General features: G+C 47.2%; 1 protein-coding gene across 1 annotated transcript in view; it reads right to left on the bottom strand.

Moving 5' to 3' along the window:
• Positions 1-1,160: 1,160 nt before the first annotated feature.
• Positions 1,161-25,879, bottom strand: part of NINL (ninein like) — a gene marked incomplete at its 5' end in the record, with an annotated part of 44,888 nt that continues 20,169 nt past the window's right edge. The window contains 14 exons of the mRNA XM_080924813.1: positions 1,161-1,415; positions 2,729-2,842; positions 3,324-3,491; positions 4,381-4,494; positions 5,133-5,291; positions 11,278-11,347; positions 11,731-11,835; positions 14,343-15,383; positions 17,492-17,799; positions 18,313-18,419; positions 20,464-20,596; positions 23,028-23,108; positions 23,219-23,329; positions 24,244-24,418. Of these exons, the coding sequence (XP_080780939.1) occupies positions 1,224-1,415; positions 2,729-2,842; positions 3,324-3,491; positions 4,381-4,494; positions 5,133-5,291; positions 11,278-11,347; positions 11,731-11,835; positions 14,343-15,383; positions 17,492-17,799; positions 18,313-18,419; positions 20,464-20,596; positions 23,028-23,108; positions 23,219-23,329; positions 24,244-24,418 (2,878 nt within the window). The 3' untranslated portion in view covers positions 1,161-1,223. The remainder of the gene's footprint in view (positions 1,416-2,728; positions 2,843-3,323; positions 3,492-4,380; positions 4,495-5,132; positions 5,292-11,277; positions 11,348-11,730; positions 11,836-14,342; positions 15,384-17,491; positions 17,800-18,312; positions 18,420-20,463; positions 20,597-23,027; positions 23,109-23,218; positions 23,330-24,243; positions 24,419-25,879) is intronic.

Genomic DNA, 25,879 nt, shown 5'->3' with positions numbered 1-25,879 from the left:
AGTTTTAGAAGTGTTCAGTTTTGGAGTGAAGAGCTTTCTTCTGAAGTAAGGAATTCCAGTTTGTTTTGTTTTTGGTTGTGTGTGTGTGTGTGTGTGTGTGTGTGTGTTTCAAGACAGGACCTTACTAGACAGCTCTGGCTGTCTTGGAATTTGCTATGTAGACCAGGCCACCCAGAAACTCAGAGATCCCCCTGCCTCTGATTTCTGAGTGATGGGATTGAAGCTTTCTTAACTATCCTAATGCTGCAGTTTCTTACATTGTCACCCCAACCATAAAATTATTTCATAATAACTTTATTACTGTTAAGAGTCAAAATGTAATATCTGATATGCAGGATATCTGATATGTGAACCCTAAAGGGGTTGCAATCTACAGGTTGAGAACCACTGGGTTAAAGGCATGCACCACTACACCTGTCAATCCCTGTTTATACTTTTATTGGAAGGATCGAATTCTGTCCTTATGAGTGCAGAAGAAGCACTTTGTCCCCGAACCTTCTTTCCATCCCTGTAATAATCCATGTGTGAAATAATTTTAAACTTTAGAAAACAAAACAATGTAAGAGTTAAAACAATTTTAATAGAAAAGTTATTGAAAATACAGGAACTTTTCTCACAGTAGAATACTCATAAACCAAATGGTCATAATTTAGGTACATCTCAGTTATAAAACTATACCTTTTCTTTAAAAAAAAATGTGCAATTTCCAGTGTGACAACATTTTTTGTAATGAGATTGCATTCGCAACGAACACTGCTATCCCTGAGCCTACTACCTCGGATTTCATCTTCCCACTCCCAGAGCTTCTGGGGTGTGTACTGACCCTCAGAGAGAGCTCTAATGACAAGCCCACACAGGGCAGTGACATGGTAAGACACCTAAAACCCAATTCTGCATTTCTGGCCCAAAGCCCAACATTCAAAGTACTCAGCCACTTTCTCTCCATTGTTTGCTGAGGGTCTAAGTCTTTCAGTAAGATCAAATGTAGAGACTTCAACCCAGGATATTACCCAAGACTACTGGCCACAAGTGACTGTGTCCTGCCTGCTTCCTCAGAACCTGGCACATAGTAGACATTCATCGAATGTTTGTCAGGTGAACAGGAATCAGTCCTCATTCTCACATCTAGGGAGTGTATCTAGTGAGCCATAGAAAATTATGGCATCAGAGTAGCATTACTTAAAAAGACGTCCCTTCACATGACCTCTGAGAAGCAGCAGCCTCTACACGGAAAGTGACGCTGGTGCCATCTTACTGACGAGTTTGTTGAGAGCTCGGACTTTTTCTTCCAAGACACGGTTTTTCTTCTCGGCTCCTCGCTGCTTCTCTTCTGTGAGCTGAACAGCTTTCATGAGGTGGGCGTTTTCCACATACAATTCCTTGAGCAGCAGATCAGATCTGGTATTCTTCTCAAACTAGACGGGAGAGAGCCACACTTTCCTGTGAACTCCTGTGGGCTCAGAGGTCAGCCCCGCCCTTGGTATTTCTGAGGTCTGACACACACACTGGATATAATGATAATTTCTGTTCTCTGATACAAGGGAGGAAGGTGAGAACCTGCAGAACTATGTGGAGAAACAATGAGACCTTCAAGCCTTCAGAATACTTGGTTCATGTCTGTTCACTCTACCTTGGTGATGCTACACAGGAAACAGTGACTGAGCTAGTTATGATGTGCAGGGATGCTGGACAGGTCTCAGTGATGGAAACAATATTGCTCCAGACAGTAGCCTTTGTTGTGTCCTTGTTTAGGACACACAGGCACAGTGCTTTAAGCACTGAACTCCATGAGGCCATAGGGAGGACACAGACAACTCTCATTTTGCCCACTCTGGCTACACCACGGCTGGGACAGAACACACTAATAATAGAGGCAGACAAAGTAACATGCAAAGGAACCAGAGTGCTGTGCATTGTGGGTAGGATGACCAGGGGAGAGCCTCTCTAAGGACAGATATGAGTGAAGCCAAGAAGTTAGTCAAAGCTGGGCACGAACACTGTAAGCAGAGGCCCTCCCTGTGGTTGGCTCGTGCTTGGAAAGAGCTGTGGTTCATACATTTGTTTGAGTCGAGGTGAGAACTGGCCGGCCTGGCCTGGCTTACTGTACCACTGAGTAGCAGCTTTCAAGATGTGCCTTGCCTCGGATGGTTCTATGACAACAAACCGAGAGCCTTGCCTGGGATTGCTGTGTTTTAAATACTCAGTAAACAAGCCGTGAGAAGGAACATCAGAAATACCAGGCACTTGAGCTCAGCCACACAAGCAGTAACCCCTCGCCTGAGACTAAAGGGAGGGGTAGTGCAGGACTAGAATGTGACTCTCAGCACTAGCCTCAGTCAGGAAAACTGCCACAGAGAAACACTTCTGCCTCTGTCCTGGGCTTCAGTTCAAGTGTAGCTTCTGTACTATCTAAGATTTCTGTCTCTGCCTCTAAAGTGAGATCCCTGAGACAGCTTTCACTTAAACAACATACCCTGGGCTAGAGAAGGGCGTCTGATAACTGAGAAGCCAAAGGATGAATGGTGTCCATCTTGACACCATCTTGACACTCTGACATGTTCAAATACAGTATGGCATGCATTGAGAAGATCATCTCCCTGGATCAGTAATTACCAAAGAAAATTTATGCACTTCTGCTTGTGGTTCTGAATGATCACTGCATTGGATATCCAGGTTTTGGGCCATAGGTAGAAGAGTCTGTAGAGAAAGGGCAAGAGGCTGTGCGCACCTGTTTTCGAAGCTCCTCTACCTTCTCCTGTAGCAGCCACTCCACATTGTGTAACCGAGCCTCAGCATCCTCCACCTGGTCCTTCCTGGCCTTCAGTTGCTGCTTGTATTCTTCCTGTAAAGAAGTTATATATCAGTTTATGTACTCATAAACAGTGCCCTGTTTTTGGTTGTTTGTTTTTTAGTGAACAACGGCTAAATGCAGAAATCTGAGCATGGTATAGATGGATGATCTGTGCAGATATTAGTGATATTTTTTCATAGGCTCTGAAGAAACCACCTTTTTGTCCTCAGAATCTGAATTATAAACGACCAACATCAAATGGTGGTATTCTATAATGGTATCAATCACCACTGGTGATCCCCACTGGTGGCTGACTATGAAGGAATGACAAAACAATGAGTTTAGGAAGACCTATGGACTGTCTGAAGGGGTTTTTAGGGTTGTCTGGCTTCCTACACTTCAACTATGAGAGAACTCCCCATGACCCCAATCTACCCTCAGCATCTAAAAGATGCCCCTTGGTTCTGTTTGTTTCCTTGCCTCCAATGCCCTCTCCCAAGCAGCCAGCCTGCAGTGGCACACCCCCACTCACTTGCTGTGCATTTAGTCTCCCAGCCTCCTCGTCCTTGAGGTTGAGCAGGTGCTGTAGCTCAGCTACACGAGCTCCAGGAACCAGCTGACTCATCTGTTTTTGCAGGCGCTGGACAATCCGGCCATGCTGGGACTGTGCTGCCTCCAGCCTCAGCTGGACACTGTGTAGCTATAAGGACACATTGGCATGACTGATAATTCAGAATCATTACCAGATGTAGTGAAAGAAGCTAGTGTTATGTTCTCTGTTATGTCTCGCTAAAGAGAGCACAAACGCCCACTCCCTGTGTTGTGGGACCTGCCTCTGTTTGTACAGCAATCCTCTGGGACTCAGAACCAAGTTTTCACTAGCCACAATGTCTCCATACAAAGTGGTAGGGAAAGACTGGAACCCACAGAACAGCTTTGGTCCTTGTTGGATCCAGTTCTGTTTTATTCACTGCCCATCAAAGCCTACTTCGTGTGCCAGAGAGAGGTATAAGCCATGTGCCCACCTGGTTTCCTTACATTGGGGAATTCACAGTTCTGAGACTTGGCTATGGCTCAGGTCCTAAAGTGTGATTAATACACAGGAATTGTGTTTGGGGACATGGATGGAACTGGCTGCCTTATAAGGTTCTAAAACCAGGGCACTAGAGCCACAGAGCTCAGCATGGCTACAATCACTGCTATTAGACTAGGCATAACTTAGTCAACTCCTTCAATCAAGCAATTAAGGGTAAGACTGAAACACATGTTGGATGCTTCATCTGAAACAGAACACCCTTGGCAGCTTAAAAGAACCAGCTAGCAGCGCAGTCTATTAACCTCTGAGACCCAAGAGCAGGAATCTAGCTAGCCCCTTCAGAGATGCTGTCTGAGGCAAAGCTGATCTGCCATGTTAACAGTGAATGGAGTGGGGGTATCTCTGGGCCTGAATTCCTGGTCACCTGTGAAGCATCTGGCTGGTCTAGTAACATTTTGGGTCTGGATGAGTCATGGTAACTGTCAGTCCACTGTTGATATTTCCCATGTTCCAGGACTGGACTAAGTGCCTCCAGTCACCTTAACCAACCCACCTGGCCTTGACTTTCTTCAAGGCTTTCTGTCAGCTCTGCCTGTGACAGTCTTAGGTGCTGGCACTCCTCGTTCACATGCTCAAGTTCAATTTTCAGGCTTTGGATTTGATCAACCTGTTTATAGAAACAAAAACATTTCACAATTATAAGCAGAGCCTGACACACAGAAACAAAACCAGAAAGTTACAGACAAGGAAAAACAAGATAAATTATCTCCCATGACCCTGAGAGCAAAGGCCCACTCCTAATTTCTTTACCCTCCTCTATACAGGTGCACATCTACTGTGCTGGTGTCAGGGCAGACACTGTCCTGCGGTGCTGTCCTCCTTAAGGAACCTGGATCATTCCCAAACACTGCTATTTGAGAACTCAGTATCTAATGGCTGCACTGTCATCTACTCATTTACCTACTGCCGATGTTCACATTGATTCTGGTCCTGTTTTCCTATTATAAACAGGACATCAATAAAAACACTTCCAGATTAATCTATAATGCATTTAGCTTTAGCCTTCACAAGCAAAATTATAAAGCCAATGTACAGGGGCTATACAGGAGCACTCTTGGGCTCTTGCTAGTTATTTTACTTTAAGAAAGCTGGAGAACCCCACCATTTTCTCTCCTGAGACCTGCAGAAACACAATTTGCCCCCCTTTCTACATCCTGGTGGCTTTGCCAAAAATGCTCAGGTGAACCCATTTCTAGAGGGCTTGCCCTTTAACATCACTTTTGTGGGACAGCCTAAGCCCCTGACCTGCTGCTCCTCCCGGCGCCCTGCCTCCTCCAGCTTCTTCACTAACACCTGGATAGCAGTCTGGTTTTCTTCCTTCTGTGTACGGAGACCAGAAGAATCTCCTTCCAGCTGAAGGATCCTGCAGTTGAGCTGTGACATTTCAACCTTGTATTTCTGAGTCTACAGCAAGAAGAGTTGAGACACATTTTTATGTACATGTTATGAATTTATTAATTAGTTAACTAAAGTAGGAAAAACTTTCCTTAGCTTCAGCTCCAAAGGAGAACTTTATACAATATAAAAATATACAACAAGAAACTGAGTCTAAGGAACAGGATGTATCCAGGACCTAGAAGGTTTCTGGAAATCTCTCCCTAGAGCTGCTTCATTCACATGTATCACTTTTGTCTGAAGAACATGTTTTAGAGCAGAGCAGAAATGAACACATCCCAGGTTTCTATGAACAGAAACACATGTGATCTCTGCATCCTAACTTCTCAGTCTTACCAGCTACAACTGATGTGCCCAGGCCAAATGTACAACGGAAACTTAGGGGAGATATCATGGGTTGTGAAGTGCTGTAGAGGAGGGTGACCAAGGGGTGAGCAGGCAGCCTGTATTCTGTCTATATATTCACCTGAGAAACAAGGATATGTGAACACGGGGGTCAAACACCTATTTAAGGAAAATGCATCTAAACAGCTCAGTCACGACAGAATTTTCTAACCAGGGGAGACTTTACTTGCTGTGGGCATTTTGCAACTCCTAGAGACATTTTGAATTGTCCAAGAAGTTTCACAAGTGAGCAGGGGCTCATGCATAGAGGGCAAGGGACGATCCAGCCTCAGTGGCCAGCTAAGCCAAAAACTAGAAGTTCTAGCGTGTTCTGTAAGATGATACAACCCAGGCCACGAGAGGCTGTTCTGTATCATAGCCACCGAACTATTATTCTGATACCTTCTAGTCTTTATCATTCCCTCCAAGGTTATTTTAAAAATATATTAAGCAACTTAAAATAATAGGGCTGAGGTAATGGCTCATCTGGGGTGAAGTCTTTGCAGTGTAAACGGCAAAGTTTGGATCCTCTGCACCAAGGATGCAGAAGCCTGGCATGACATATGCATCTGTAGCCCAGCACTGGGCATAAAGAAGGGGACATTCAAAGGCTTACTGGCCATTCTAGCCAAAACAAGCACCAGGTTCAATGAGAGAACAATTTTAAAAAAGGGGGTATAGAACTAAACTGAGAATTCACAATAGAAGAATCTCGAATGGCTGAGAAGCATTTATGTTCAAAGTCCTTAGTGATCAAGAAAATACAAATCAAAATGATCCCAATCATAATGACTAAGAGAAAAACCTCAGATGACAGCACATGTTGGCGAGGATGTGAAGAAAGGAACATTCCTCCACTGCTGGTGGGATCGCAAAATGGTACAACCGTATTCCTCCACTGCTGGTGGGATCGCAAAATGGTGCAACCGTATTCCTCCACTGCTGGTGGGATTGCAAAATGGTACAACCGTGTAGATTGTCTTGAAGCTGTTCATATTTTAGTGTTAATTCCACTTCCCCAAGAAGGGCTGCCTAGTCAGGTACTTCATCTGAACCTTCCCATTTTAAGTAGTAAAATGAAGGGAAACCAGTGACTGGGCAGGGAGGCGGAGAGAGAGGTCAGAGGAAGAGGGAGGAGCAAGAAACTCCAACAATGGAGGTCTAGAAAGACGAGTTAGATCCAGGTGGGCTTAATTGGCATTAAATACCTATGACATTAAAAATTTTGTAGTTCTAATATCTCACAGAGAAGGGCAGTTTGTATCTTTGTCTATTTGATGTAATCTTGTGTAGAGGGTTTGTGGACTGAGAGTTGAACACATAAACCTGTATGAAAAGCTACTGGGCTGTAGAGTTGTGTTTGTGTGGGATTTTGGGGTAGAGAAACACCTCAGGATGGAGACAATAGGGAAGGTGGAGGAAAACCGCCAAGGGAAGGGAGTCATGGAAACAGAGTTAGACCTGGGTGGTGGCTTGGACCTGGTAACAGAGGCATACGTGGCTCTGTACTAAAATCGGGCCTGAGGAGATCCAGAAAATGTGGTTCATTTACACAATGGAACACTACTCACTTATTAAGAACAAGGGCATCCTAAGTTTTGCAGGCAAATGGATGGAACTAGAAAATATCCTGAGTGAGGTAACTCAGACCCAAAAGGACAGCATGATACGTACTCACTAATAAGTAGATATTAGCCAAAAAAATACAGAATACCTAGGATACAATCCACAGAACTCAAAAAGGTTAAGAAGCCGAAGAGCCCAAGTGAGGATGCCTCAATCCCACTTGGGAGGGAGAAGAAAGTAATCACAGAAGGAGGGAGGGAAGGATCTGGGTGGGAAAGGGGACAGGGAGGGGAAGAGGAGAGCGTGATTAGGTATTAGGTGTGGGTTGGGGGGGTAGGACTGAAGCCCTGAGGAGCAGCAGAAAGAATGGAGGTGGGGGACCCTCCAGAATGTGGCAGAGCCCTTGGAGGTGGGAGACTCAGAACAGTGGGGAGAGGGAACTTGTAGAGCCCACCTCCAGCAGGAAGACGGCATCAAGTGAGGGATGGAGTTGCCATCCCACAGTCAAAACTCTGACCCATAATTGTTCCTGTCTGAAAGAACTGCGGGGATGGAAATGAAGAGGAGCCTGAGGAAAAGCAGGTCCAAAGTGGGATCCAGTTCAAGGGGAGGCACCAAGGCCTGATACTGTTACTGAGGCTATGGAGTGCTCCCAAAAAGGAGCCTATCATGATGGCTCTCTGAAAGACCTAACAAGCAGCTGAAAGAGTCAGATGCTGATATTTACACCCAACCAAGGGAAAGAAGCTGCTAACCGCCCCCCACCCACCCCCGTGGTTGAATTAGGGAAAAGCTGGAAGAAGCTGAGGAGGAGGACAACCCTGTAGGAGGACCAACAGTCTTATCTAAACTTAGATCTCTCAGACACTGGGATACCATCCAGGCAGCTGACATGAGGCCCCCAACACACACAGCACAGGACTGCCGGTCTGGGTTCTGTCAGAAAAGATGGACCTAACCCTCAAGAGACTGGAGGCCCCAGGGAGTTGGGAGGTCTGATGGGGTGTGGGGTAGGAGGGCTAGAAACATCCTCATGGGGGGAGGAAGGAGGTATGGGCATGGAACAGTCAGAGGGTGGGCCAGGAGGGGGATAAAATCTGGACTGTAAAAAAAAAAAGGCTAAATAAAAATTTTAAAATTAGGATATAAAAGTGATTGAGGAAGATACCCCACAGCTCTGGCTTTCAAACATGCCTGAATATAAATGAAAGCGCCTCCCATGTATATATATACAATACATACTAGAGTAGGTAGGAAAAAATAATTTAAACTAACTTAAGGTATGAGAATCTTTTAAAAGGTCCCCAATCAGTTACCAAATATGCACATGCGGCTTCCAGAAGGGGGAGGGGCGTCTTCAAGTTGTGCATATTGCTCATTCTTACAACCAGTCTGCAGAGTGAATGGATGATCAAACACTGCCGGGGTGAAGGGTGTAGGAACAGGCGTAGGACAGAATGGCAGCTCACAAGCTGGTCCTATGTAACTTTTTTCACCATGGGAAACCTAACCACTCAGGTCTTTGGGAACTACTCTTTGTTTTTTAACAAAACCCCAGATCTCATCGTACAAACACTTCTGTCTCCAAAGCCATCAGTTGTGGGTCAGTGTGACGTATGATATACTTATAGGACTGCTGGTCACAAACATGTCTCTGGGGATCCATGTCAGTTAAACACATGACGGAACATAGAAGCTGCTTCAGCTGTGGTCCATGCAGTTAGCACGTTGTCTTCAGTTCTCAATAACTCATGTCACTGTTCCCTTCTGTGGACTCTCAGATTGAGGACAGAGTGTAGCTGTCGGCAGGCTGGTATGAGAATATCTTGGTTCAACGGTACACTCTTTGGCAAAACTTGAAATAACTTTCGGTATTGCCATATATTCACACTGTCTCCTGAGGAAAGCTCTGATTTCACTAACAAATGAAATACTCCTCCCTTAGGATAGTCAGATTTCTTTAGTTCATGTTTAGTATTTAAAGTCACCTTTTTAAACCAGGCACCCATGATGGCAGCTTAGCCACACTTGCTATAAGCACCCACATGTGACTGCATATATGTCACATGCACACATGTCTGCCCAGTCCCATGGTGTTTCCTGAGGGCAGGGACATTCCCCTCACATCGTTGTCACCAGGACAGCAGCTCTAATGGCTCACGAATCCTAGTTTTGACAACTGCCCGGTGACAGTTTTCAGCCTTCTCCCCCAGCAAATAATAAGCTGGCACCTCCTATCATGCTGAGTCGTCCCTGAATTGAGTGTTCCCGTGTCCCATGGGTTCTTGCTGGCATTTCTGACAAGTATAACCCCAGCCCCCTTACTAGTTACTCATTTGGGGTTTGTCTGATGCTTCTTGGTGACTCGGGTTTTATATATATGCTCCTGGGAAGTTGGTGCTAGGCAGGGACTTAGGACCCTATAGATGCCAGCTGCATCTGGGAATAAGGCAACTGCCATCTTAATTTCTAGCCTAAATCTTTAGCTTTCTTTGTAGAACTTGCCTTCTGGGTCCATGTAAAAATAAAGGGATTCATGTCAAAGATGATTCTACTGGGTCTAACCAACCTTTTTGTTCAAGTTTCTTCTGCTTTGCAAGTCACATAGGTAACCTAAGACCAAACAGTACGACATCCCGAGAAAGCAGCTAATAGATGCCGAACAAGGATAGCCTGGGAGACAGTCTCTTCCAAAAGCCAGTGTCATGAGGAAAAGCAGGTATTCTAGGTCAACAGAGCTAATGAGTCACTCCAGAAGACCACACTTCCTTATCTGTCCCCAGCAGTGTTCCTGGGTTCTTGTGTGCCATGTGACTGGACATGTGCCTAGTGAGGCGCCCTGTGCCCCCATGAGTCTCAATGGGGCCCACAGGGAGCACTGTACTCCTGAACCTCTTGGGTGCTGACGTTCAGAAGGATGCTGCCTAGGACACTCCCCAGAACCTGGCTCCACAGAGAAGCACCATGCCCACAGACACATTAGGAACACCACCGATCACCCCAACTATCAAGTCTTCTCAACTACGTTTCTGATGGTACTGATCGAGGGATGTCACCAGAGATGTTCCAGGCTCATTCTCTAACCCCTTCACTCTGCAAACAAGACAAAGTGGCTTATGCCAAAAAAACAAAACAAAATGGAACAAACCAACAACCCCCCAACAGTCGCATGAAACATACCAGCTGCTTACTTTGAAATTTTTGGATCACTGATGCAATGTGACTATGGTCTGACGGACATGAACTAGTTGGTTAAGTTTCTTTACATTGCAGCAGAGACTTCAATTGTTGGAGAGATGTCTGCTGACATATTTAAGAGCAGTGTCATAAAACAACTTAGAAAAACACACACAGGACATACAGCGATAATGAGAAACTGTTGCTACAGAGAGTCCCCCAAACTCCTCAGGGAATGGTGATGTGTGACAAAAGACAAGCCCAAAGGCCACATTTTATATAGATCTACTTACATTACACTCTGAAACGACAGTTTTGGAAGGGAGGGAAGATGGGGGTTGGGGGTGGGAAAGATGGCATGACAATTACATGGCAAGAGGGGTTCCCTGAAGAGACACTCGTCAAGTGTCTGTGAAGAACACCGGAGTCTACCCAGATGATGCAATTGTGTAGGAGCCAATGCATACACAACCAGTGAGGACAGGTATGAGGAACGGGCTGTGAGTTTGTTAGAAGCTAAGGCATGTTCTCCCCACAATTCAAATCTTGAAATCCTAACCGTAACACTCCAGAGTGTTGACTAGACTTGGAGAAGTCCTTTAAAGCAAACTGATAATGAAGTCCTTGAGAGAAGAGGCAAGGGGACAGATACTCACAGAGCTACTACTATACAGAGACTGTGGGCGACTGGATGCCACTCATGACTGTTAACAGTTGACTAAATCCTCACCGGGGGCCTGATGAGAGCTGGGGTCGGCTGCAACTGGTTCTTATAGAGAAAAGATTCTCTAGTCTCCTTTCATTAGAGAAAATTACTTCAAGACACTAAAGCAATGGAGGTGGTGACTCATGCCAGTCAGTTCCCAACCTGTGTGCTGAGCTCTTCCAGGTCAAAGCAAGCCTGCTCCTTGTCTCTCTTTAACACCTCAATTTCCTGCCTGTTGAAGAAGCAGATTAAAAACATCACTTCATAGCCTTGGCTACCATGTTCCCAGCTCTGACTCACTGGTGTCAGATGTCAGTAATAAAGGTTGGAGAAAAGCACAGTGGCCATCAGCAGGCTTGTGCCAGGCTTTGCTCCCCTCTGAACACTGGCAGTCGCAGCCCTCAAATGCTCCAGGGAGCATTTCCACAGGAGTGTCAAATGCCATGTCCTGAGCCACGGGATGCCAGTCATGTAGCAGCTTATACGGACACTAGAACTGCGTTAGCTCTGAGGGTGCAGAAGTCTAGGGGCTGCTAACCCACAGAAGGTCGCCCACTGTCAACCTGCCCCTCCTGAGCTCATTCTAGAGTCCCCACAGGCTGCAGTACACCTTACCTCTGCCCTTCATTTCTGCTCTCTGAAGTTTCCAGTTCCAGCTGAATCTTCCCCAGGTCACTTTTCAACACAAAGTTTTCTTCAGAAAGCCTCTGTAACTCAGCCCTGTGGTCAAAGTTGAAGAAGTCAGTCGAGGCCTGAAAGGAGCAAGCTGAACAGAGCCTCAAAGCCAGCTCACAGCTGGGAATGCTAAAAACTGTGCAGGCTGCATCGCCTCCCTGGAGGAGGCAAGCCCAAGGTATTCCCTGTCTCCAGAGGAGCAAGCCCTGGCTTGTATTCCCCAAAGAACAGGCCCTTTGAACCACACCCACAGCTCCTACATATACCCAGCACCTGGACTCTGTGGACACCGAGAACCTATGAAGAGCCAAGTCACACCTTGTATACCATCTTCACAGAAGCCACATTCCAAGGACCTCAAACCAAACACAAAACTGGAAGCTGAACTGAATCTTTGAGCAGTATTCCTCAGAAAACCAGGCTAACCCAGAGCATAGGATCTATGTCAGCCCCACCGCCAGCAGGGCAGAGAAGCTATAATGTCGGTGCCCACACAGCTGGGGCACAGAAAGAGGCCTAGGCAGTCTGCGGTGAATGGTGTTCCACTTCACTGCAAAGGGGACAGACACAGCACAGCATCCAGTACTGAGGCTCTGAAGAGTCCTTGAGGTTAACCTCAAGTTAACAGGAATACACAGAGACCAACTTACATGTAAGACAGCCACCGGGAATGACCTAAGAAACAGCAAACTGACTCATTATCAGATCCCCGGAAACTAAAGACACTGGAATTATCAGAAGTCAGGGTGCTGAGGAGAATACTCTAATACCACAGTAACATATGCTTAAGAGACAAAGGTATGCAGACACACCTACAGGCACATAGGTAGGCCTGGAGGGTGCTGGGCCTGTAGCCCATCAATTATGTCTGGGATTTGTTTTGTTTTGTTTGCTTTAAATATTTAAGGGAGAACCACACTTCAATTTTATTCAGTTTTATTAAGAAAATCTTTTTACTATCTTGGCTGTCACCCCTCCTTCTCCCTCTATTTCTTCTCCCCCATCTCTTCCTATAACTCTACACAGGAGAATATCATCTAATAAAAGAACTGACACTGGAGAGGTGACTCAGTGGCCTACTGTGTACCACCAGCCCAGGGCTCCTACGATGACCTACTGCCTGTCTGTATATGAGCAGTGTGCTGAATGAGGGTGAAGGGGCTGATGGACAACATGTGTAAGGTCACTCTCATGTCGTTCCCTGTCCCTGATCATGAACTCACAGGGGCTGGGCTCCAGGAGCTCAGGCAAGCTTCTCAGATGGAGCAGGCTGGCACTGCAGCTGGACCAGGTTCCCTTCCCTGTGGCATTCAGTTCATATGGGGTGACTAAGAGCAGTGCCAACAGCACACTGGGTGACACTGCAGATCTGCAGACTCTTCCTGCTCAGCCGTGCTAGCACTTACGGGAACTGCCTTTTGAACAGCACCTTTGATGTCTACACTATTGCACTTCTCACAGATGCCTGTAAGTGTGGCCAAGGAAATAACTCAGTGCTCTCTTAAGGCCTAAAGAACATATATTGTCCCGTTTCCCCCCCCCCCACACACACACACTGAGTTTTCATTTTGGTGAACTGCATGAAGATGGCAGTTCCTGATGAAAGGAAACCATGTCTTGCTTTCTTAATCTGTTTATAAAGTGATGTTTGTATGTCTGAAATTCCACTTTATTTTTTCTTTTTAGTGCTGGGAATAGAACACAGGGCCTCATGCAACCAAACCCTACATTTTCCCCCAGCAGTAAGCAACTGCATGCTATCCCCCAGTGAACAGCAATGGACCTTTTAGTGGAAATGGTCTTATTATTCATATGTGACCACCCACAATCCTGGGACACACTGTGTGCCTACGGTGTATTACCAGCCCAGGCCTCCTGGCAGTCTCTGCAGGATCAGTGTGCTGAATGAGGGCTGGCAGGAGTAAAGCATGGTGTATATGGTCCACCATCATGTGCCTGCAAACCTCTCCCCCGCTGCCAGAGGGGTAAGGGGAAAGCTTTGGAATTCATGGCCCGTAACTTGGGCAAGCCCTCCCAAGATCTTAGCATCTGTGACCAACAGACCAAAATAGCCTCCTTCCCAAGAAGGGTATTCCAAAAACACAGTTACAGCAGTATCTCCAGCCTAGTGGCAATGGATCTCCAAAGGCCCTGACAGTGCTCAGGCCAGCCCAGAGTTTCACTGGTTGCTGCCCACTAACCAGTATAACAACCCATTGATACACTTTGATCACAGAGCCTGACACAGAGGCATACTGCAGCCCCAAACTCCTGATTCTCTTAAACTCAAAGGGAAGAGGGTTCAGAGATGACCCACAACTCCTGTGAGATCTCTACAAAACAGGCTCCATGAAATGAGAGACAGGGACATCAGAGCCAGCTAGGTTGCCTCAGAAGGATCTACCCTTGTCTTGGATTGCTCGCTAACACCCAGGGATCAGGGGAGCTAGAAGGCAGGAGATTCCTGCACAAGTAATGGGAATTAAATTTGGGGGTGGGGGACGGACTGTGAAGAGGTCACTAGTGACAAGCCTGAGTGAACAGTGACAAACCTGTAACTCTCTCTGGAATCTGCTTTTTCAAGAGCCCGGACGACATCTTCCAGCTGCAAAAGTTTGGTCTTCACATCATTCATCTCACTCTCTGACATCACTGACGTCACTTTGGCCTCTTGTGGGTTTGGGAGCTCAGAGCAGAGCAATGAGGGTCTCATCTTTGTAGCTTCTCCCCTCAACTGGAGCCAAGTCTCTTGGACAACTTCATCGTCCCCAGTAGGCCCCTCTGAAGCCTGTCCCTGAAGCCCAACAGAGGCTGGCTTCCTGTCAAGAGCATTTGGGTCCAACCGTGGCTCCAACATCTGAGGCTGCATAGGCAAGAGCAGCTTCTGGCCCTGGCCTGTTAGGGTCCTGGCAGAAGGTTCTGGCTCCTTTGGGACAGCTCCCTCCTCAGCACTGAGTGGACCTTGATGGTTATCTCTGACACCCAGGCTCTCTGAGGACCTTCTGCACAGTAGGGTAGGGGTTAGGCTTGGTATGGCATCTTTGTTACAGAGCTGGCCAGGAAGATCCCTGCCATCAGCTCTCCCTAGGTCAGGCCAACCTGCTGGTGCTCCTGTCCTTGCATCAGGGCTGAGAGCTTGCCAGGTTGGTGGCTGCTGCCTGCCGTCTGGACCAAGGGACATGGAGCTGGGTGTCCTCTCCTGCTGGTCACTCACCACGGTGGTTCCGTTCTTCAGGAGAGCACGCAGCACATCTGCCTCCTGGACAAGTCCCTCCACCTGCTCCCTGTAGGTTTGTTCTAGCTTCTCCTTCTCCAGGGCGAAAGACCTGCAGATCCGAGCCTGTTCTTCACTCATCACAGCCTGCAGCTTCAACTGCTGCCTCCGACAGTGTGCCAGGACCTCCTGTTCCCTCTCCTCCCGTCGTCCCTTCTCCAGGTCAAGCTGTGCAGCCAGGTCCTTGACTCGCTGCAGATGTGTCTGCAGCAGCTGGTCCTTCTCACACTGATGCTGCAGAGACAGACTCTCACAGCAGGCGGCGTGCTGAGCCTCCAGCCAGGACAGCTTCTGATTCAGCTCTTCTTCAGCCTCTCTCCTGTAGAAACACAGTTGTACACTTTGGGTTCTGCTACCTGAATCCCACGCTCGCTCTTCTATTCATGGAAGAAAAGGCCACCTGAATTATTTCTGCCCTAAGTATGTAACTAACCCAGAGACTTTTTTCTGTAGTCTGTTTTGTGTCAGGAGGCCCTGTTCTTTTGCTGGAGTCCTTAGCACTACACACACAAGGCAACACAGAATTGCTCACTGTGTTGACAGCTTAAAGATAACGGAGGTTACTATTAGGTAGAACTAACGTTCTTGTTCTTGGCCATACTGGGAGTCTTCAGTCAAGTGTGGCTGGAGGCCTTGTACTGAGTGCAACTGGGCAGTGCTGGTTCCAGGTGTTAGACAGGTAAAATTACCCATACTCAAAAATTTCTTGAAAATCCTGTAAGCAGTTTGGCCTGGGGCCTCATCAACCTGGGGAGACTGGAGGAAATGTGGGACTGAGGGGAGGGCTACACAGACACACAGCCTGGTGAGGCATGGGGTGCACTCTGGCCACAGCAGGGGACATAAGCACGTGGACTAGGTGTGACTCCACCTCTAAGAACATACCAGGTGCCCAGCTGAGCAGATCCCCACGAAGGAGGAGCCTGGCATACTCTAGATGCTACAAGCAAGAGGGCTCCCATGCTGTCTGCAGGCTCCACACAGGGTCTAGGGACTCTGTTTCAGTCCCTTAACATAATCCTCATGTTGAAGAAGAAACAGCTTAAAGTTCAGAGAGTACATGGGACTTAAAGATGGCTGCTTTTCTGCTCTTCAGACTGCAACAGTCAGTTCCCTCAGGGCTCCAGGAGCCCGAGTGTCTCTGCTGTTGTCACACCCTGAGGAGAGGGAGAGGGAGCTCTGATTCTCTCCCTTTCATATCCCAGGGATTTTTGGCTACTCCCAATTTCCTCCCACCAAAGACAATGTACTTCAGTAGGAGCTGACTCCCCCATGACAGTCACTTGGGGCTGCTACTGTCAATATGTCAGAGCTGTGTCACTCACTGTCAACATCTGGACCCATCTCCAGCCCCTAGATGACACCCAACTGAACCATCTGCTCAGTCTAGCCAGGGGGAGGGAGGCTCTGGTTCCTGGTATGAGGGTGGCCAGGCCAGGAGTTATCTTTTTTCCTTCCTTCCTTTCTTTTGAGGGTGACAACATACATTGCCTGTGTTCCCAAAAGGCAGGTGACATTTCTCAGTTAACAGACACAATAAAACCCACCACATTCAGGTTTTCCAAATGGCCCTTTTTCTCCTTGGGACAATATTTTAACTAAGACTTTTCTCACTAACCTAAATTAGGTGTCTTTCTATTTAGAGGGTCCTCTGGGTTTTTCTTCCTCTATTGCTGTGATGGCTAATGTTAGTTGTCAACTTTGCTATATTTGGAATTAACTAAAACTTAAGCAACCAGGTAAATCTAGGAGAGATTTTCTTGACTAGATCGTTTGAGGTGAGGCCTACCCGAAATCTGGACTGCGCCCTTTGGTGGCAGTCTACATAAGGGACACAGAAGAAAGAAGCTTTGGCTTTTTGCCTGCTTGACCTCACAATCACTGGCAAAGTCATCCAGCCTGTTGCTGAGGCATTCCCTCACTTGTATCAGAACCTGCTTCTTCAGGATTCCACCACAGAGCATCTGAGACATCCAACCTCATGGACTGAACTACCGGAATCTTCCCTTTCCATGGAGAGAAAGCCATTGTTGGAGTAGCCCATTTTAAGAATTCTTTTAATATGTCTGTATTGTAAGTATTTATTTCCTTCTATCATTTCTGTTCCTTTAGAGAACCCCAACTAATATACGCCTGCTCTCTAAAACCCTCAATACTTAGTGATGGGGAAAACACTATCTTGCAACCAGACAGTAGAAAAAAAAAAAAACAAAAAAACAAAACAAAAACCAGGGTTCAAACAGCACAGCAAACTACTCCACAGCCCAAGGTGGATTGAAAGTGAAATCTTTATATAGCAACATGTTGTCTGGGCCCTCATAAGAAAACTTGCCTGTTCCTAGGCACTTGATCCTGAGCAGTTTACATTAGCCTCTGGTCAAGTTTTAGTCTTCTGTGAGCAGCCCTAAACAAAAACCCGTCCCAAACCTTATCTGCAGGAGCTGGTCCTGGTGTCGCAGGTGCATCTCCACTTCTAGCCGCTGGGCCAGAGTGCACAGTGCCTGTGCACAGCAGTGGGCCAGACCAGCAGGCGCAGGCTCCGGGCTTCCTGCTGCATCCTGCAGCTGCTCCTTCAGGCCTAGGATGACCTCCTGTGACTTGGCGTATAGCATCTCCAGATCTGCCTTCTGGCCCTCCAACACGCTGACCTCCAGCTGGAATGCTTGTTCCATCTCCTTTTTATCCTTCTCATAGTTTCTTTTCATGACCTCAATCTCCTTCTCATAGTAATTTACCTAAACAAAGAAATTAGGAAGTCTCAGCAGCAGCTTGGCAAGCCACATGAACAGGAGGATACTGGGCAGCATGCTCAAAGAGCCAATGGCTCAGACCTGACCAGGCCCCAGGATCTAGAAAAGAGGATGGCAGGGCAGTGATGTCAGCAAGGTGTGACTGCACCAAGGTGCAGTATGCCTACGCCACCCTCAGCAACCCTCAGGTGGGTTCATCAGCTGCACTCAAGAGCTTTGGGACCAAGATTGGCCAGACACCTGGCAAGTGCCATGATACCAGGAAGTGTGACAACTAAGGCGCAATTACAAAACCGGTGGGACAGCATTCCACATCCTGGAAGCCCTAGGGGAAAAGACATAATCCAGATATATAGGCAAGGCCATGTTAAAAGCTTTCCGTGTAAAATCTACCAGGGAGCAGAAGGACTCAACAGTAGAACAGAATGGCCTGCCCTGCTTAGCATTCTGAGAAGCTGAACACATGGCTTTGCAGCCTGAGATCCCAAATCTTCTGACCTTGGACTCCAGCTGCATCCTGAGCTCTTGGTAATGTTCTTTCATCTGCTCCACCATTATCTCTGTCTCCAAACTCACTGGAGTAGACTCACCCACACACAGATTGTCTGCAAAGAAGAAGACACTGTGTGACAGTACGCTAAGGATGCCTCCAGTGCCTTGACCCTTTCGGCCGTTCCCTAGGTGGTTTCTAGCCTCTCCTCACCAAGAGACAAAGCAGCTTTTCACCTGTTACATGTGTTAGTGCATGTCTGGCAGGATGAGCATTCTGCCCTCCATCTGCACTGTATAGAGAACATGCACCGTGGCTAAGGACTCTGGACAGCAGGGAGGGTCAAACTGTCTTGCAAGTTGAGACTACTAAGAATTCAGAGGTTCAAATCTTTAGTAAAAATATTGATTTACCTACGTTTTATGAGTATGTGTATTTTGCATGTATGTCTGTGCACTATTTATATACAATGCTTTGGAGGTCAGAAATCAATGTCAGATGGTCTGGAACTGAAGTTACAGATGTTTGTGGGCTACTATGTGTCTGCTAGGACTGAGCCCAGGTCCTCTGCAAGAGCAACAAATGCTCTTAAGATCTAAACCACTCTCCAGCAAGATTCAAGTCTTTACTATATCACTAGTTGGTTACTAAGTGAGAACCAGGGTTCCCACCAGATTCATTAGGCCCCTTAACTCTCTGAAAGATCCTCACCAGATGATATATTCACTACATTGAGAATCTGGCTCCACATGATGCTAGAACACAGAGGAAATGTGAAGACAAGACAGAATGACGGCAGCTCTGTGAGCTCCCTTCTTTGCAGAGCTTCAAGCTCAAGCCGCTATACTTTTGAACATGTCCAAATGTATGCATGGGCTCACTTACTCAGTCTTTCTCTTGTGTGTGTGTGTGTGTGTGTGTGTGTGTGTGTGTGTGTTTGTTTTTTTTTTTTTTTTTTTTTTTTTGGTGATTCTATGTGATTTGTTTTTTACAGCACATACTGACATACACAGTCTAGTCACCTAAGGCCAGCCATGGAAATCCTGGTAGTGTGAAGGCAGAGGAAAATGTGAACAGCTCAACAATAGTCTATCCCTGCACTCCTGACCAGCGTCATATGCTCTGTGCAACTCAGGCTCCTTAGACACCAGGGGAGCAACCATCATACTCTACCTTCTGGCTAGGCTGGGCTCTGGGCTAAACTGCACACTCTGGGGACTGCATCCCACAGCTTCTTCCCCTCCCCCCCTCCCATAGAAGTATGCCAAGGCCACTCTATTTCTTCCTGAGACTCCCTGGCGATTCTGGCAGCTGTCCAGGCCCCACAGAGGTAAAGTTTCTACTAAGTTCCTCTTGAAGAGCCCATGAGTGTCTGTCTGCCTGCCTCCCTCCCTCCCTCCCTCCCTCCCTCCCTCCCTCCCTCCTTGTCTCTCTCTCTCTCTCTCTCTCTCTCTCTCTCTCTCTGTGTGTGTGTGTGTGTGTGTGTGTGTGTGTGTGTGTTTCCAACATAAATAGCTGTAGGGTACATGGAGACTCAAGTGCTCTCAGAGGTTGGAGAACAAGGCTGGGAAGGCGTAGGTAGGCACAATGTGACGGGAGGGAGGGCTGCAGAGTAATGAGGCCATGAGTGTCACATGCTACTGAGAAGAAAGCAGAGCTGAGAGACTGCATTCGTGACTTCCTGGAACAAGCAGTAGGAAGGCGGAAGTCAGCTAAGTGTCCTTTTATGTCTGAAATATCCTCCCCCAACCTTGGTCTCTAAAACAGACCAAGAACACTTAAACATGGGCCCACATCTTGACTCCATTGTCCAAGAGCAGAAGAGCCTGCAGTGTAGTTTCTATTACTGAATCCAGCAGCCAGGATTACCTCAACTGGGAATATCCCATGCCCACCTTGCTATATGACCTTCCATGCTAGTGACCTTCTATGTCCAGCACTGTCACCAAGTTGCCTGTGACCTCATAGGATCCAACATGAAAACATGCCCCTTGGGCAAATTGTCTCCTTTTGGGTCGGGGAAGTAACCTTTGTGATTTCTACAAACAAATTTTTCCACCCTCCTCTCTTCATCTTTTCCTCTGAGGTGTCACATGTCCAGCCTTGTGGTCATGTCCTAAAGCCCCACTCTCAACTTACCCTCCAGACTGAGCTCCTACCTGCTGGGCCACGTCCAGGGGTCTGCCTTCTATGGGTACGTGGGGTCTCTGAGGGGCTCTGGCGACTCCTAGGCAGCCGCACCCGCAGGCCTTCTAGCTCTGCCTGCAACTCATCATTGCGGTCCTGTAGGTCCTGTGCAGGCAGATCCAGATACATCCTCCGGTGGTTGCAGCCACTCAGCCTTGAGAGGCCCAACCCAAGACCAGTCCCATCTGTAGTAAGCATGCGCTACAGGCTAGACACATAGGCAGGTGTGGATTCTGGGCTTCCAGCATGTAACATTAAAGCTGCACTGAAGACTAACTACCTAAAGGTCCTGGCAGAACGAGGGAAACCATTTCTCTACACTCTCATGCTTATGCCACTGGATACATGAAAGGGGCTCATGGAAAAAAGGAATGTTGAGGCTATGAGGAAGATCTTCAGCAGGTGCTGCTTGTCACGAGTAGTAGCATGCCACATGCCTTGGGGGTCAACTCTCGGGACATCTCTGGGGCTGTGTGTTTGTCTCTTCTCACAGCTGCTGAGGCACTGGCATGGAGTTGGATAGCTATGGCTCTTAGGCCTTTGTTTCAGATTAAACGCTACAGAGCAGGGCTGCACTCGGCAGAGAGAAAAGGTATGATATGGGAAGCAGAAGCCTGATGGGGTACAGTCTGCCGGGCAATAGGGGCTGGACTGGGAGAGACACCTCTGATGAGGGTGTAGAGTCTGCACCTGTGACACTCATTACCTTTGCGCTTTAATGACATGTGTCTGGATGAGTAGGCTCAGCCACTTGCTTATAAAAGGACAAGAAAAGAAACTTGTGGCATGCTTTTCTGGGAAGTTTGGAGTCCTGCAAAAATCTTGAGAAGTATGAGAACAATCAGCCCTGCCTGGCTCATATTCCCAGTTCTGAGATTGCTCCTTAAAAGCAAGGCCACCTGTCTTACGAGGATATCCATCTACCCAACATGTAAGGTACTTGGTGAAGCCTAGGACGAATCACAAGGAAGGAAGCCAAGGACACACACAAACACTAACAGTTCCATTTCTGAGTGTGTTTTCTGACTGATTCTTTACAGCCTTCTTTAAGGTAGGACCAATTTTCATGTCATGTAAGATTCTTTTATAACTCTTGGTATCATATCAATTTTATTCTACTGGTATCCCCAGAAATAGCTACAGATTTTCAGCATGTGCTGACTCAAAGCAAGGCCTTACAGTCAGTATAGCTGTAAATTATTAGATGCAACTAAAATCAACTGTCTGCTTTATCCCTATTCTTTATTAATGGCTGAAGACTCATACTACTGACATCCTGACATTTTTCTGTCAGTGGGATTTATCATTGAGTAGGTGTGTGTTATTTTGGCTTTGAAGACCAGACCCAGAACTTATGCATGCTATGTATGGGGGTCTACTAATGAGCTACAACCTCATGTAAAATTTTTAGTGCCCATTAGCTGAGCCCCCATATTACTTATCCTTGGTCACTTGGCAATGTCGCCTCTGAAGGTGAATCTAGAATCAGCAGTGTTATTCCAAGACGTTTCCTACTAAATTAACAGCCATGACATAAACAGCAACTACTGTTTTAGTCTCCCTAGTACCTGTGACATAAAGGAGTAAGTGGGCCTGTGGGCTCTCATGGTTTGGTTGTTGCTTGTTTGTTTTTGAGACAAGCCTTACAACATTTTTTTTTCAGACTGCCTTGTGTTTGTTTTGTGGTAGGTTTTAGATGGGGGGATTGTTTTGGAAATAAGATCTCAGGCAGCCTGGGTTGGCTTCCAACTGGCTATATAGTCAAGATGAATGACCCTAAACTCCTAATCCTTGGGCCTCTACCTCCCAAGTTCAGGGATTATAGGTATTTGCTTGCTTTAAGGTTGATCTTTAGCTCCTTGGTGCAAACAATCCTCCTGCATCAGCTACTGCATTTGCTGAGACAGCACACTATTGTACATCTTCAAGGGCAAGAGTTTCTAGTGTCTAAATTTAACCACACATATGCCTCTCTTTTTTAAATAATGCCTCTGGTAAGTTTTACACCAATTAACTTTTGGTAAATTAAGGCTAACCAAGAGCTGACTAGTAAGGATTTGTGACGGATCATTTAATAGTTCAAAGGTCTTTTTCTTATTAGAAATGGGTCATTTCAACTCCGATTTTCCTTTCTGGTCTTCCTACACTGAAATTTCTTTAAGAAGATGCATTTGGAAGTACAGCCAGGGAACACTTTCTGTCTTGGGAGCTGACTAGCCACTGGAATCTGCAGCACAACCAAGCGATGCCCACGCATGGCTGACCACAGACTGCAATGAGAAGTTCTTGCTGGAAAAAAAGCTCTTGCAATCACTTATGAGCCACCTTGCACTTGACGACCAAGGAGAAGATGGGAAAGAGATGAGGCCTACGTGGCCACTGGGGTCTTGAGGCAGGAAGTTTCTGTGAATCCATAGTGCTGGTCCTGTGTAGCAGGTCCACCCTTCCTGTCACTGCAGGGCAGGCTGTAGGGACAGGCTGTAGAAACAGGACTCAGGGATGCTCAAGAAGAGGGGGAGAGGGGAAAGACACGCACCCTGCACTTTAGCTCATAGTCATTCAGGATGGCTGTGAACTGCTCTTCCTGGGCCAGGAGCTCCATGCTCTGAGGCTCCAGCTGAAAGAGAGAAACGTGTGCATACCGGCACATCAGGTTTCCTGAGAAAACAGGCCATGATGCCCTGACTATGACCCCACTGACCACTGCTTTGAATAGAAAAGACTTGCCTTGTCCTTCAGCACAAACTGGAGGTCACTCTGCAGGCGTAGGACCAGCTTCTCTGAATCCGAAAGCTTTTCTACCACTTCTATGATCTCCTTCTGCAATCGACTGTTCTCCTAGGAGATAGGTGGGTCTGGGCTGGGTTCAGGACACAGAGAAAGATACTGACAAGCTTCCACGTCACTCCTCTGTATGTTGGAGGCTTGTTCCCAGCAGCTTTTTTCAGGAAAAGCCCCAAGAAAGGGAGGCACGTGGCTGTCTGCTGCCTCTGCACCAAGCAGGCAGGGTTTGCTGTTAGAACCCAGTCTCTTATGACAAACCCAACACCTCCAAGGTGATTGTTTCCCCACTGTCTTCTCTTGCTCCCATTCTCACGTTCAGAACGTTCATGGGTGAAGGAAGAAAGGGCTGGTAAAGCATCATGTTTAAGCTGCTTTTAAACGGATGGGTTTGGAGTTGTATCAAAGTGGCTCAGAGGTCCAGCACTCTGATGGTGGGGGCTGGAAGACAAGGGCTGTACTGAGAAGAGTCAAGAGCGTGCCATCACATTAGTAGGCGATGTGAGTTGTGTCCCGATACTCTTCCTACAATGGGGGGGGGGGTGCAGGAACCAGGGTGGTTGGGGAAAAGGCCACAGAGGTCTTTAGTCATTAGGCAAAAAAAAAATCTGGGAGCAGTACGAAAGAAGGCACCCGGGTAAGTGCTTCTGAAGCTTGGCTGTCCACACAGCTAAGATGGCTTTGGGGAGCCAAAAGCAGTGTAGACACAAGGCAGGGACATTCACCAAAACCTTAAAAGTTGTGGCTATGAATCCAGGTCACAGCAGGCAGTGTCTAGAGATGTTCTAGACCCTAGAGATGCAGCCGTGCTGGCTGTGGTAGCTGATTCACTTTGATTTTGAGATCATATGACTCAGAAGAGAGGAGGATGGAGCAAAGCCAAGACTTCCTACTTTGAGTGGGAGCATGACATCACCTTGTTCTGCCAATACGTACCCTCCCAGCTTACAGCAGGGACGCATCCCACTTACCTTTAGAGCCAATGTCAGTTTCTCTCGGAGACTGGTCTCCTCAGCCTGGAGGCGGCCCACATCCTGCTCCAGCACAGCTCTCTGCCTGCGGGCTTGCTCCCAGAATAGCTCCCGCTCCATCTCTACCTCAGACCGCAGGAGGCTCAGCCTTCCCCTGTACTCTTGCTCTAGATGCCTACAACAGAGCACAATGCAAAGCCCCACTGGGAAGTGTCTTTGGGATGCTCTCTCTGCTGGACCCTGTCAATCTGCTCGGCAGATGAACTGCCTATGCCAGAGATAGAGACATTGCATATTCTTCCTTCATGGGTTGGTGGAACTGCCCCCAGACAAGGGGGTTGGGGTGGTGGTGGTAAATACTCAAGCTGTACTTGGAACCCTGGGGTGAGGAAGTGGGTAGAAATCTCTGCATAGGTGCCCTAGATGTCTTATGTCTACCCACCTATCACACCCACATTGTACCACATCGTGCCAGGCAGCCCTAGCCTACAGAAGCCCTGTGGCAGGCCTCTAATGCCAGATAATCAAAGTCAGCCTCCCTTTCTAGGAGCCAGACTGCACAAAACCCGTGGACAGTGAGTTCCTGTGATCAGGGGAGGCACAGGAACTCCTCCGAGTCTACTCTCATCTTCTGCAAGCGCTGCCCAGTGGGAAAGCAGAGCAAGCTTTTGTCGGTTACTCTAGTGGCAGCTGCACAGCCTTTAAGTCTCTCTAGACTGCAGTAGGGTCAGTGACTAAACCAGAGAGGAGGTGCAGGTTCAGGCTGTGTCAGCTGGACTTTTATCTCAGCTGAGAGTTTTCCAGAAACAATACCCTAAAGGGAACAAGATGGAGGAAGGGAAGCTGTGATTTGGGGGAAAGATATAACAAATCTCATTTATACTTAGAAAAAACTTGGGGAACTTTTGTTTTTTAAAGATATTTTAAGGGTTAGAGATTTATCTCCGTGGTAAAACTCTTGCCTAGCAAACATTAAGGCTCTAGGTTCAGTCCTCAGCTCTGGAGGGAAAAAAAAAAGGTATTTCTACAATATGTTTTATCCTATTTAGCTCTTTCACCCCACTTAAAAACCTTAGGAATGCACAACCAAAATAAAGTGGGTAAAATTGCATACTTATAATCAAATCTCTGCAGTCATCAGAAAAGTAAGTGTGTGTGAACGCTTGTGTGCGTGTGTACATGCAGCACATGGATGTAACTATGTGCATGCACATGGGCACGTGGAAGCCAGAAGTCAACATCAAGTGTTTCTCACTATTATTATTATTTATATTATTATTACTATTATTACTAAGGCACACCTGCAGGCACGTGTGTCACACCCACATCCAGTCACTGCATTGCTCAGACCTGTCTTAGTCACCTGCCGTAAGTGGGCACACTAGCTTTGAACCATCCCCAAAGTCCTTTCTACACTCTTTTCAACAACAGCTTCACTCAGAAAACACAGGGACTTCATAAGCAGTTCTGTGAAGGCAGAGGAGAGGGTCTTAGAGGAGCAAACATGGGAATGAGTCAGCCTGGGCCAGAGCACGGGGGAGGAGTTCAGAAGCTGGGAAGCCAACAGTCACCAACTGCTCACGAGAACAGAAAGTCATTTCTTACAGAAACGCCCTCTGTGATAAGCCCAAGTGGT

This window comes from Micromys minutus (assembly GCF_963924665.1).
Source record: "Micromys minutus genome assembly, chromosome: 11".
Lineage (NCBI taxonomy): Eukaryota > Metazoa > Chordata > Mammalia > Rodentia > Muridae > Micromys > Micromys minutus.
The sequence above is the reverse complement of the archived record's forward strand: the minus strand, read 5'-3'. Positions and strand labels throughout refer to the sequence as shown.